This window comes from Myotis daubentonii, chromosome 1 (assembly GCF_963259705.1).
Source record: "Myotis daubentonii chromosome 1, mMyoDau2.1, whole genome shotgun sequence".
Lineage (NCBI taxonomy): Eukaryota > Metazoa > Chordata > Mammalia > Chiroptera > Vespertilionidae > Myotis > Myotis daubentonii.
In genome coordinates, this window is record NC_081840.1 from 76,227,399 (window position 1) to 76,240,281 (window position 12,883).

Consider the following 12,883-nt stretch of genomic DNA (forward strand, 5'->3'; position numbering starts at 1 on the left):
GGTTATACAACACTTAGAATTTACTAAATGCCACTGAATTGTACACTTTAAAATAATTAAAATGGTGAATTTTATGTTATGTAAATTTTACTGCAATATTTGAAAGCACATTACAAAGCAATTGGTATATAGCTGGTTTTGTTTTTCTAAAATATATGCATAGAAAAAGTGTAGAAGGATAAATATCAAATTACTCTGGTTGTCCATTGAGTAGTCATTTAGGACTACTGTTCTAATTATTCTACAAAAATCCAGGATTACTTGAGTCCTTTTTAAATATATATATATATTGATTTCAGAGAGAAAAAGGGAGAGGAAGAAAGATAGAAATATCAATGATGAAAATCATTGATTGGCTGCCTCCTGCACGCCCCCTACTGGGGATCAAGCCTGAAACCCAGGCATGTGCCCTAACTGAGAATCGAACTTTGACCTGGTTCATAGGTTGACACTCAACCACTGAGCCATACTGGCTGGGCTACTTGAGTCCTTTTTAAAACATGCTGTAGAATAATATTTAATGAAATAAAGGAGTGTTTATCTATCATATATTAATATATTATTAAACCAAAACAGTATATTTGAATGATGACAATTTCATTATAAAAAACACTGATTACATAGGAGAAAAAACTTACTGGAATTGTATATGCCAACATATAATGGTTACGTTTGAGTGGAGTGAATATAGGTGAATTTTCAAAATTCCTCCAGTGAGGAATTTTGGGTTCAAAATATTTTTTAAAGGTTTTTCTTATATTGAGCCAAAAACTCTTCTTTTCAGAAAATGCTTTTTATTGATATTTTGAGAGAGAGAGAGAGAGAGAGAGAGAGAGAGAGAGAGAGAGAGAGAGAGAAACACTGATCAGTTGCCTCCCAAAACCACCCCAATCGGGGACTGAACCCACAACCAGAATCGAACCGGTGACCTTGCAGTGCACAGAAGACGCTCAACCAAATGAGCCCTCTGGCCAGGGCCAAAAACTCTTCTTACTTCTTAAATGAAACTTTTAGTTGGGAAAAAATGGAAAGATATAGTTTTAAAGGTAAATAACTCCAAAGACTCTGGAAACTATTAAAGTGAAGGAGGGAGAGAATTTCAGAGATAAGTAAGCATATACTTAGAAATAAAAAAATCTCTTGCATGGCTAACTAAGTCAAAAAAATATTGTAGGGAAGAAATACCTTTTGAAAAGGGAAAAGCAAGCAAAGAGAATAAGGATGCAATAAAATCATCTGAAGAGGGACAGACTATACCCTGGCCAATGTGTTCAGTGGTTAGAGCATCGGCCTGCGCACCCAGGAGTCTCAGGTTTGATTCCTTGTCAAGGGCATGTACCTCAGTTGCAGGTTTGCTCCTCACTCCCAGTCGGGCGCACATGAGAGGCAACCTATCCATGTTTCTCTCTTTCTCTCTCTCCCCCTCCTCCCCTCCCTTCTACTCTCTCTGGAAAGCAATGGAAAAAATATCCTCCGGTGGGGATAAAAAAAAAAAAGAGGTACAGACTAGAAGTTTCATTTGCAATAGATTGCAACAAATAATATCAGGGAATTTAAAAAGAATTCAGGGAAGGAACTAGAACATTTGTCCAAACCTATAACCTCTGATACTGGGTTGCAGGATGGATGGGCTGCAAATGTGGTTTGTGCTCATAAAAAAGGACCCAACCAACAGATATGTGATATATAGTTATAAGGGAAATACAGATATAACTATGAGGGAAATGCAAGTCAAAACCACAATGAAGAAGTACAAATTGGTAGTTACAAAACAGTCATGGGAATATAGTGAATATATTCAAGAATATGGTAATAACTATATATGGTGCCAGGTGAGTATTGAAAACATCAGGGGGAACACTTTGTAAAGTACACCTGAAACTAATACAAAGTAATATTGAATGTAAACTGTAATCCAATATAATAAAGAGGTAATATGCAAATTAACCCTCACACCCTCACAAGATGGCTGCCTAAGACCAGGCCAGCAGGGGGGTTAGTGAGGGACGATGAAATAACTGAACAAGGAGGCTGCATAGGGCAACCAGGCTGGCAGGGGGGGGGGGGGCATGAGGGGTGATTATGCCAGCAGGCGGGTAGTTTGGGGTGACAAGGCCGACGGGGAGGGGGGCAGTTTGGGGTGACCAGGCTTTCGGGCAGGTGAGCAATTAGGAGCCAGCAGTCCAGGATTGTGAGAAGGATGTCCCCCAAGGGGTCCCGGATTGGAGACGGTACAGGCTAGGCTGAGGGGACCCCGGCCCTGTGCACGAATTTCGTGCACTGGGTCTCTAGTTGAAAAATAAAATGAAAAACAACAACAATGATAGACTACCTCACACTGGTTAAATGATTATTAATAGGACAAGAAATAAGTGCAGGAGGGAATGTAGAGAAAAGAAACCCTCATACACTGCTGGAGGGAATGTAGATTGGTACAGCCACTATGAAAAACAGTATGGAGGTTCCTCAAAAAAATACGAATAGAGCTGTCATCCAGCCGGCATGGCTCAGTGGTCAAGCATTGACCTGTGAACCAGGAGGTCATGGTTCAATTCCCAGTCAGGGCACATGCCTGGGTTGTGGGCTTGATCCCCTGTGGGATGCATGCAGGAGGCAGCCAATCAATTTTTCTCTCTCATTATTCATGTTTCTGTCACTCTCTCTCCTTTCCTCTCTGAAATCAATTATATATATCGTGCACTTGGGGTGGTCCCTCAGCCTGGCCTGTGCCCTCGATCAGTCCAGGAGCCCTGGAAAGCCAGGGGGGATGAGAGGCTCCCGCCACCACAGCTGTGCTTGCCAGCCATGAGCCCAGCTTCTGGTTGAGCAGCACTCCCTCTGTGGGAGCGCACTGACCACCAGGGGGCAGCTTCTGCATTGAGCGTCTTCCCCCTGGTGGTCAGTGTGCATCATAGTGACCAGTCATTCTGCTGCTCAGTCGATTTGCATATTAGCCTTTTTTTAAAATAATTTTTATTGCTTGAAGTATTACAAAGAGTATTACATATGTCTCCTTTTTCCCCCCCCTTGACATTCCCCCGGCCCCTACCCCCTAGTGTCTTGTGTTGCATTTTAGCCTTTTATTATATAGTGTATATATATATATATATATATATATATATATATATATATATATATATTTAGAGAGAGAGAGAGAGAGAGAGAGAGAGAGAATAGAGCTACCATATGATCCAGCAATTACTCTTCTGGGTATCTAGCTACCTGGACATTTTGAAAACAGTTATTCATAACAATATATGTACCCCTATGTTTATTACAGCATTATTCACAATAGCCAAGACATGGAAACAACCTAAGTGTCCTTTGACAGATGATTAAAGTATACCTAACATATATATAGTGGAATGTTACTCAGCCATAAGAAGATAAAAATTGCCATTTGTGACAACATGGATAAATCTGCAGAACATTATCTTAAGTGAAATATGTCAGGCAGAAAAGGACAAGAATCATATTATTTCACTCATATGTGGGGTATAAAACAAAAAGTAAATGAACATACAAAACAAACTAACAAAAAAACCAAACTCATAGACACAGGCAACAGAATGGTGGTTACCAGAGGAGAAGAGGGTACGAGGAGGACTAAGCTTATAAAGGGACCAAATACATGGTGATGGAAGGAGGCTAGACTTCTGGTAGTGAGCATACAATGGACTATATGTGTCATATTACAAAGTTTTATGCCTGAAATGTATATAATGTCATTAACCAACGTTACTCCAATACATTTCATAAAAGGGCCTGAGAAATAGCAGTTATGAGCAACCATGTAGCATAATAATAATAATACCACCTTCATTTCTAAGCGTTTTTTTCATTTTACGAGATCAATGCATCTTTTTTTAAAATATGTTTTTATTGATTTTGAGAAAGAGAGAGAAAGGGAGATGGATAAAGAGATAGAAACATTGATGAGCGAGAAACATCATCGATTGGCTGCCTCCTGTGCGCCCCCCAATGGGGATCGAGCCTGCAACCCGGGCATGTGCCCTGACCAGGAATCAAACTGTGACCTCCTGGTTCAGGGTCAACACGCAACCATGAAGCCACACCAGCCAGGACCACCTTCATTTCTAATCAGATTTACATCTATCCTTGTTATGTTTACTGTGTGCTTGACACTGTCTTAAACACTTACAGTCTTTTAACTCAACACTCCTAGGAAGCAGGCACTATTAACCCTGCTCTGCAGATACGGAAAATGAAGCACAAGAAGGTTAAGTAATGTCACACGGCCAGTCCGTGAAAGAGGCAGTTCACCTCCAGAAGCCCTTACTCCAGCGTTCATGCACTTTAACCAGCATGTCATGCTGCCTCTGTGGCCAACAGTGATTCACAGAGGAAGTTCAGGAGGGCAAAGCTATTTTCATAATAATACTAACATTCTTTCCTCCTTTTCGTTCTCATTCTCTTATGAGTACACAGAAGAGCTTTCTGGAGGCTACGGGAAGTATACTGATATCACTTTGATGACTAATAGAAAATGTGTTTATATCATCTTGTGTTTGCTGGGATTTTCTAAGGCAAGCTCTTTGGGTCCTGAAACCAAAACATTTGAGCACCATTGCCCTAAGGCAATGATTTTCAACCTTCTTCATGTCAGGGCCCATATAAACCAATTACTAAAATTCTGCGGCACACCAAAAAAATATTTTTTGTCGATCTGATAAAAAAAAATGGTAAAATATTTTTTAATCCTCACCCAAGGATATGTTTTTATTGATTTGAAAGGGGGAGGAAGGGAGGGAAGAGAGAAACATCAATTGGTTGCCTCCCATACACACCCCAACCTAGGATCAAACCCAAACCTGAAATCTTTTTATTTTAGTATGTTTTTATTGATTTCAGAGAGAGAAAGGGAGAGGGAGAGAGAGATAGAAAGATCAATGATGAGAGACAACCATTGATCCATTGCCTCCTGCACTCCTCCTGCTGGGAACTGAGCCCACAACCAGGACATGTGCCCTGACTGTGACCTCCTGGTTCATGGGTCAATGCTCAACCACTGAGCCATACTGGCCAGGAGCAAACCCTAAATCTTTTGGTGTGTGGATGATTCTCCAACCAACTGAGCCACCTGGCTAAGGTGAAAAAATAGGTATAATTTTGATTCATTCACACCAGGTGGCTATTGTGTTTGGCTGTTGTCATTTTTCATTTGACAATCTAAGGGAAAAGAAATTAGTGCCCTTGACTAAATAGTCAGGTATTGCATGTTTTAAAAATTCTCGTGGCACACTGGTTGAAAATCGTTGCCCTAAAGTAAAGGAGACATGGTTTCTGAAAGAATAATAAAGATTGATGCCAGAATTCATTCATTCATTTACTCATTCAATAATTATTGAACACTATATTCCAGGTATTGTTCCAGATGTGGGGATTACAGTGGTGAACAAGAGTAGCATGGTCCCTTTACTCTTCAAGTTTGGTGCAATGTTCATAAAACATTAGGGTGCCTGGGAATCCCTTGGTAAACTAATTAAAAGTCCTCAATTCCCGGTTCAGTGGTTGAGCATCAATTCATGAACCAGGAGGCCACCGTTCCATCCCCAATCAGGTTACATACCAGGTTTTAGTCTTGAACCCCAGTAGGGGGCGTGCAGGATGCATAGGATCAATGATTCTCTCTCATCATTGATATGTCTATCTTTCTCTGTCCCTTCCTCTCTGAAATCAATAAAAATATATTTAAAATAAGAAGGAATTGGAAAGCTAATTAAAGATCTACCTTTTTAAAAGGCACCAGTTCCAGATGGGTTTATAGCTGAGAATCATTTTTAAGGAACGGATATTTCTATCTTATTTAAATTATTCTATTGGAAAAGTTGAAAGAACTTAAATACATTTTATAAAACTAGTTTACCCTTAATACTAAAACACAATAAAGATAATACAAAAAGACCATAAAACCCGTGGCTCAGTGTTTGAGCATCAACCTATGAACCAGTAGAGTATGGTTCAATTCCTGGTCAGGGCACATGCCTAGGTTGAGGGCTCAATCCCCAGTGTGGGACGTGCAGGAGGCAGCCGATTAATGATTCGCTCTTATCATTTTTGTTTCTATCTCTCTCTCCCTCTCCCTTCCGCTCTGAAATCAATAAAAAATATATTTTAAAAAACGACCATAAACCAAGTTTATTTTTGAATATAGATGCCAAGACTCTAAATAATCTCTTTGCAAATCAGATCCAACAGTCTATTAAAAGAAAATCATTTTATGACGAAGTAGGATTCCAGGAAACAAAAGTGGTTTAACTTAAGGAAATCTATGTCTTCAATTTACCTCGGAAATATAATATAGGAGGAAGATTACATGACTATATCAAGTTATAGAAAAGGCATTTGATAAAAATTCAGCAGCCATTTCTAATAAGAACAGCTATTTATGCCAGGCATTCGTTCCAATGCTTTGCTTGCAATAATTTATTTAATTCTCCTAACAACAACTGTATTGCTGCAATTATTTTTTATCCCTATTTTACAAAGGAGAAAGGAACTCAGTGAGGTTAAATAATGTCACACATATGGAACTGATGGAGCCAGGATTTGAACCAAGGTAGTGTGGCTCTAGAGCCCACATTCTTATCAGCTATACTACACCACCTCTAATAAAATCTCTAATTAGCACCAAAAGAAAATCACTATACTTAAATATGATCAACGTTAATTATTAAAGGCTAACAGTCAAGTCTATTAGGAAAGGAGAAGTTGCCATTAAATTTAGGATTTTCAGGATTTTTGTGTGGGTGTGTCAATACATAGCACCATTCTTCCCCTCCTGATTCTAAACAATTTAGAAAAAGGATAAAATATAATCAGATAGACAGCAAAATATCAATTGTGTTACTGTGAAAGGCGAAAGTTTATGAATTGTATCTGTGGGAAAATAGTCTTTATGAAACTGAACTCCAGAGTTAAGCAGACTTTGCTGAGTGAGTCATGGATTCACTGAGTGAGGGCAGGTCTCCCCTTGCGAGGGGACTAGCCAAGCATGCCTGGTTCCTTTTCTTCAAGTTTACCAAGGAGGACAAACAGCCCAGGAATATCATGCCTGATTGAGTTCCCTCTATCTGATTTAATTAAAAATGTTTAGTTTAATTCAGTCACAACTTACAAATTACCAGGAACAGAAAGGCAAAATATGTTCTCCTCATTCTCACTGTGGTGTGCTTATATAGCAGCTTAGGGGTGCTGCTATAAAGGAAAAGGCGAGGTAACATACCAATGACTATTATATGCTGAATGATTTACCTGCAGTATCTGAGTACTTAATTTAATACTCACACCTCTTAGCCCTGGCTGGGTAACTCAGTTGGTTAAAGCATTGTCCCGATATGCCAAGATTGTGGGTTTGATCCCCAGTCAGGGCACATGCAAGAATCAACCAATGAATGCATAAATACTTGGAACAACAAATTGATGTTTCTCTCTCTCCCTCTCTAAAAGTCTATTTACATTTTTTAAAAATCTTTATTGTTGAAATTATTACACAGGTTCCCTTTGTTCCCCCATTGACCCTTCTAGCGTGCCCCCATATTTTTAAAAAAATTTTAAACCACACCAATTAAAATGCAAAACATCATCTTTTCCGTGCTACCCAGAGAGGTGCCCACGCAGTGTTGTTCTGGGTTTCCACACGAAGGGAAACTTTCACAATGTCCGGAGCCCTCGATGTCCCACAAATGGAGGAGGCTGTCCTTAATTCCTTGCAGCAGGGCCCCACTTAGGTGGCACTAACTTTGATTTCAAATGAAACAGAACATCTACAAAAGGAAGCGGGGTGGTGTCTGCATCATCAATCTGAAGAGAACCTGGGAGAGCCTCTGCTGGCACTGTTGCCATTGAAAACCCCGCTGAGGTCAGTGTCACATCGTCCAGGAATACCGGCCAGCGAGCTGCGCTGAAGTTTGCTGCTGCCATTGGAGCCACTGCTATTGCCGCTTCACTCCTGGAACCTCCACCACCCAGATCCAGGCAGCCTTCTGGGAGCTAGGACTTCTGGTGGTTACTGACCCCAGGGCTGACCACCAGCCTCTCACAGAGGTGCCTTATGTTAACCTGCCTCCCCCTGCTCTGTGTATCACAGACTCTCCTCTGAGCTATGTGGGCATTGCCATCCCTTGCAACAACAGGGGCTCACTCAGTGGGTCTGCTGTGGTGGATGCTGGCCGGGGAAGTTCTCTGCATGTGCAGCACCGTCTCCCCTGACCACCCACGGGGCGGTCATGCCTGATCTCTACTTCTACAGAGACGGAAAATGAAGAGCAGGCCACCGCTGGAAAGGCTGTGGCCAAGGAGGAGTTTCAGGGTGGATGGACTTCGGTACCCAAGTTCACTGCTGCGTAACCTGAGGTCACAGAATGGTCTGAAGGCACAGGTACCTTCAGTGCCTATTCAGCCGTTTCCTATTGAAACCTGCAGTGCTCAGCTGCCACTGAAGGCTGGTCTACAGCCCCTACTGCTCAGCCCACTGAATGGGTAGGAACAACCACTGAGTGGTCTTAAGCTGTTCTTCCATAGACTCTTAAACAGTATAGAAATAAGGTTGACAGAAGATAGAGTTCTAAAAGTTGTGTCCATTAAAAAAGAAAAAAGAAAAAAAAAGATAAGCCCAACTGGCGTGGTTCAGTGATTGAGCATCGACCTGTGAACCAGGAGTTCACAGTTTGATCCTGGTCAAGGCACACGCCCAGGCTGGGAGCTCGATCCCTGGTGTGGGGCATGTAGGAGGCAGCCAATCAATGATTCTCTCTCAATATTGATGTTTCTACCTTTCTCTCCCTCTTCCTTCCTCTCTGAAATCAATAAAAATATATATTTTTTAAAAAGTAAAAGAACAAAAACTTAATTAAAAACAAAAGATGAGACATCTGTGATTCTTAATATGCCCAAGCTTATTCAGTTTGAAAGTGACCAAGTAGCTATTTGGCTAGGGGAAAAAGTCAACAAAGACAATGAAACGTCATGTGAACTTTTGAAGTTGTTGTTACAGTATGATTCAAATAAATAGACAATCCAAAAAAATGTCTAAGCCAAGGAGTCATTTTTTACAAAGAGGAGATTCTAAAGAATCAACCAAGTCTTCGAATTAGGTAAGGGGGAACTTTACCATGAAGAACATAAGTGTCAGTTTCTAACAATAGAGTGAAATGTTCATAAACATGGATATATGAATGAATCATATGAAAAAAGTCACTTCTCTCTCGTCTCTATGACACCACCAACTCTTTCTACAGCAGGCTGGCAGGCTGATGCAGAAGCACCTGCGTCTAGACCAGAGAGCATGCCCACTGCTCCCTGGGTGAGCACGGGAATGTGCTCGGATTAGCACCACATGAGGCAAAGTTTCCTCGGCTTCCTAAAGGTATGCGGTAACGAGTTGAGATCATTCCATTATTTTCCTGCTCCAAACCTTTCTTAAAGCTTCCTTCACATCCTTGTTTCTCAAAGAGTAGATAAGGGGGTTCAGCATTGGGATCACCACCGTGTAGATCACTGCAACTGTGCGGTCTTGGGCCAGGGAGTAGCTGGACCGGGGGCGCAGGTACATAAAAAGTGTTGTGCCGTAGAAGAGACACACAGCGGTGAGGTGAGAAGCACAGGTGGAAAAGGCCTTGAACCTGCCCTGGGCTGAATTCATTCTCAGGATGGTGAAGAGAATTAAGAGGTAGGAAACCAAAATGGTGAGGGTGCAGCTCAAAAGGTTGAAACCAGCAAAAATAAACATCAGGATCTCACACAGTGAGGTGCTCACACAAGACAGAGACAGGATGGGCGGTCCATCACAGAAGAAATGTGTGACCACGTGAGCACCACAGAATTTCAAACTGAAGATACAGCTTGTGTGGATAAGAGAATTGAGGAATCCTGCACCGTAGGAGCCTACAATCAGAGAGACACAGACCTCAGGAGACATGGTGACAGGGTAGAGCAGGGGGTTACAAACAGCAGCGTAGCGGTCGTAGGCCATGGCAGCAATGAGATAGCACTCGCTGGTGGCGAAACCCGCATAGAAGAACATCTGAGCCATGCAGCCAAGATAGGAGATCACCTTCCTCTTGGCCAAGAAGTTCACCAGGGTCTGGGGGACAACCGTGGAGGAATACCAGAAATCCAAGAAGGACAGGCTTTTCAGGAGAGAGTACATGGGTGTGCTCAGGGTGGCACTCACATGGATCAGAAGGAACATGACCAGATTCCCCAGCAGAGTGACGATGTACATGCCCAGGAACACCACGAAGAGCAGTGTCTGGAGCTGGGGGTCACTGGTGAGGCCCAAGAGCTCAAATTCCATCTCTTGGCTCAGGTTTGCTCCTTTCATATTTCTCAGATGCTCTGGGTGTGGAGAATGGAGGGCACCAGAAATGAGGGAGAGCACCCAAGTGGTCTCACTGGATTTAGTTCTGGCCTGAGGACAGCCTTCTGGAGATTGGTCTGACTGAGGAAGTCTGGTTTTGTAGATGGAACTCAGTCATAAAGAATGCCTTCTCACCCTGGCTGGTGTTTCCCAGTGGTTACAGCATCGACCTGCACACTGAAGGGTCAGGGGTTTGATTCCTGGTCAACTGCATGTACCTGGGTTGCAGGTTCCATTCCCAGCGCATGCAGGAGGTGACGAATCAATGTGTCACTCTTTCTCTCTCTCTCCCTTCTTCCTTCACTTCCACTCTCTCTAAAATCAATGGAGGAAATATCCTCGGGTGAGGATTAACAACAAAAATAAATAAAATAAATTTTTTAAAAAGAAAGTCTTCTTTACTTATTGGTTAATTGGGAAGCATTACTTGAGGACCAATGGAAAATATTAAAAAATATATACACAATTTGGTCTCTCAGGAATCTTAAAAAATTCTAAATAATCAAACAGTTACTTATGAAATATATATTGACTGCCTTCCATATGCTTAGCTCTGTGTTCCCCTGTCAGGAATTCAAGAGTGTCTGACCTCGCCCTGGCTGGTTTTGCTCAGTGGATAGAGCATCAGCCTGTGGACTGAAGGGTCCCGGGTTCGATTCCAGTCAAGGACACATGCCCGGGTTGCAGGCTCGATCCCCAGTGGGGGGCATGCAGGAGGCAGCCAATCAATGATTCTCTCTCATTATTGATGTTTCTATCTCTCCCTCTCCCTTCCTCTCTGGAATCAATAAAAAAAATTTTTTTAAAAAAGAGTGTCTGACCTTCTTAGAGACAGTATATTTCGTGTTTAAACACACAGGCTCTGGTGTCAGACAGCCCACGTTCCAAGCCGAAACCTTCTATTTGTTTTAATGTGGAAACGTTATTTGACCATTCCGAGTTTCAGGTTTCTCATCTGTAAAATAGGGATAATAGCATTAATCTCAAAAGATTGTTGTAAAAATTCAATGAGTTAATCCATGTAAAGCATTTAAATAAAGCCTGGTACATGAAAAAAATTAAAGAATGTTAGCTTTGAAAATTCTAAGCTAAGTTGGGGAGATAGACCTAACACATGATCAATAAAATGAAACAACAACACTCTGGCCAGTGCAGTTCAGTTGGTTGAGCAGCACCCATGCATCAAAAGGCCATGGTTTGATTCCCTGTCGGCACATACCTAGACTGCAAGTTCAGTCCCCGGTTGGGGCGCACACGGAGGGCAACTGATAGATGTTTCTCTCCCTTCCTCTCTCTCTAGAGTCAATAAAAACATCCTCTTGGGTGAGGATAAAAGCAAACAAAGAAAAACCATGAGTGCAAATTTATTTTTTTTTATATATATTTTATTGATTTTTTACAGAGAGGAAGGGAGAGAGAGAGTCAGAAACATCGATGAGAGAGAAACATCGACCAGCTGCCTCCTGCACACCCCCTACTGGAGATGTGCCTGCAACCCAGGTACATGCCCTTGACCGGAATCGAACCTGGGACCTTTCAGTCCGCAGGCCGACGCTCTATCCACTGAGCCAAACCGGTTTCGGCCATGAGTGCAAATTTAAACAGAGGGCATCGGTAACTTCTTTTAGAGCATCCGGAGCATATCTCTGACTTAGTCGTTGTCTCTGAAATGTAACATTCAGACATTCTTAACCCAACAGCTTCTAATTTATAATGAACCCCATTATTGCCGTGATGTGGAAGCGCTAGGTTTGGGTTGCAAATGGCATCAGCCCCATTGGTGTCAAAAGCAAACTCAGCTTCAAAGCAAATAACAAGGACTTCAGAGAAATGACTGTAAAATCCCAGTGAAGCGTGGAGTCATACTTCTTGAGACCCAGTTTCACATCTGTCCTCAGGAGACTGTTTTGGTGTGGGTAGTAGGTCTGCAAGTATCTCTCTGATTTAAAGAACGGACAAAACAAGGAACGTGGCCAATACTCAAGGTAGGGTAGATGAGGTGGGGAGGTGTGATGGGATAGAGTAGGGTGGTGGCTGATCAGATCCCCCAGATGTCTGACTTGCTTTAAATCCAATCTCTTTCTTTCCCTACCCTTTTTTCTCTCATCTCTCTTCTCCAAGCTGCACTAAATTCAAAATTATTCAGAATATAGTCAATCAAGAAACTGGAGAAATTGACATCTCTGACAGTTTTTCAAAGATTTCTAGAATAACTGCTATTTCTGCTGACTGCAGTTTGTACCTGTGAATGAAAACCAAGAAGAAAACAGAAGGGAGGCCTTATAGGGAAATGAATTGCGAGTGAGGTAAGTAGGAGTGAGAGCAGAAGCCTGGGCCTGTAGCTGAGGGAGGAGCAGGCAAGGGGCTTTATTTATACATCCTTCATGACCCTCTCCCTGGAATAGCAGAAGGGGACACAGGGAGCAGGCAGCCAGCGGAAGCAGCCAGTGACTCTGAGCAACAGTGGTCCCAAACAATAGTTCTTTTTTTAAAAAAACCCAA

At 42.1% G+C, this 12,883-nt stretch overlaps 1 protein-coding gene across 1 annotated transcript; it reads right to left on the minus strand.

Annotated features, from left to right (window-relative positions):
- Nucleotides 1–9,409: 9,409 nt before the first annotated feature.
- LOC132223832 (olfactory receptor 5AU1) lies at nt 9,410–10,360 on the minus strand. The gene has a single exon (XM_059678898.1). The coding sequence runs from the start codon at nt 10,343–10,345 to the stop codon at nt 9,410–9,412; it is 936 nt and encodes a 311-aa protein (XP_059534881.1). The 5' UTR covers nt 10,346–10,360.
- Between the last annotated feature and the right edge of the window lie 2,523 nt (nt 10,361–12,883).

What these genes read in the sequence shown, in the direction of transcription:
- LOC132223832 (XM_059678898.1), bottom strand. Translation starts at nt 10,345, where the DNA reads ATGAAAGGAGCAAACCTGAGCCAAGAGATGGAATTTGAGCTCTTGGGC.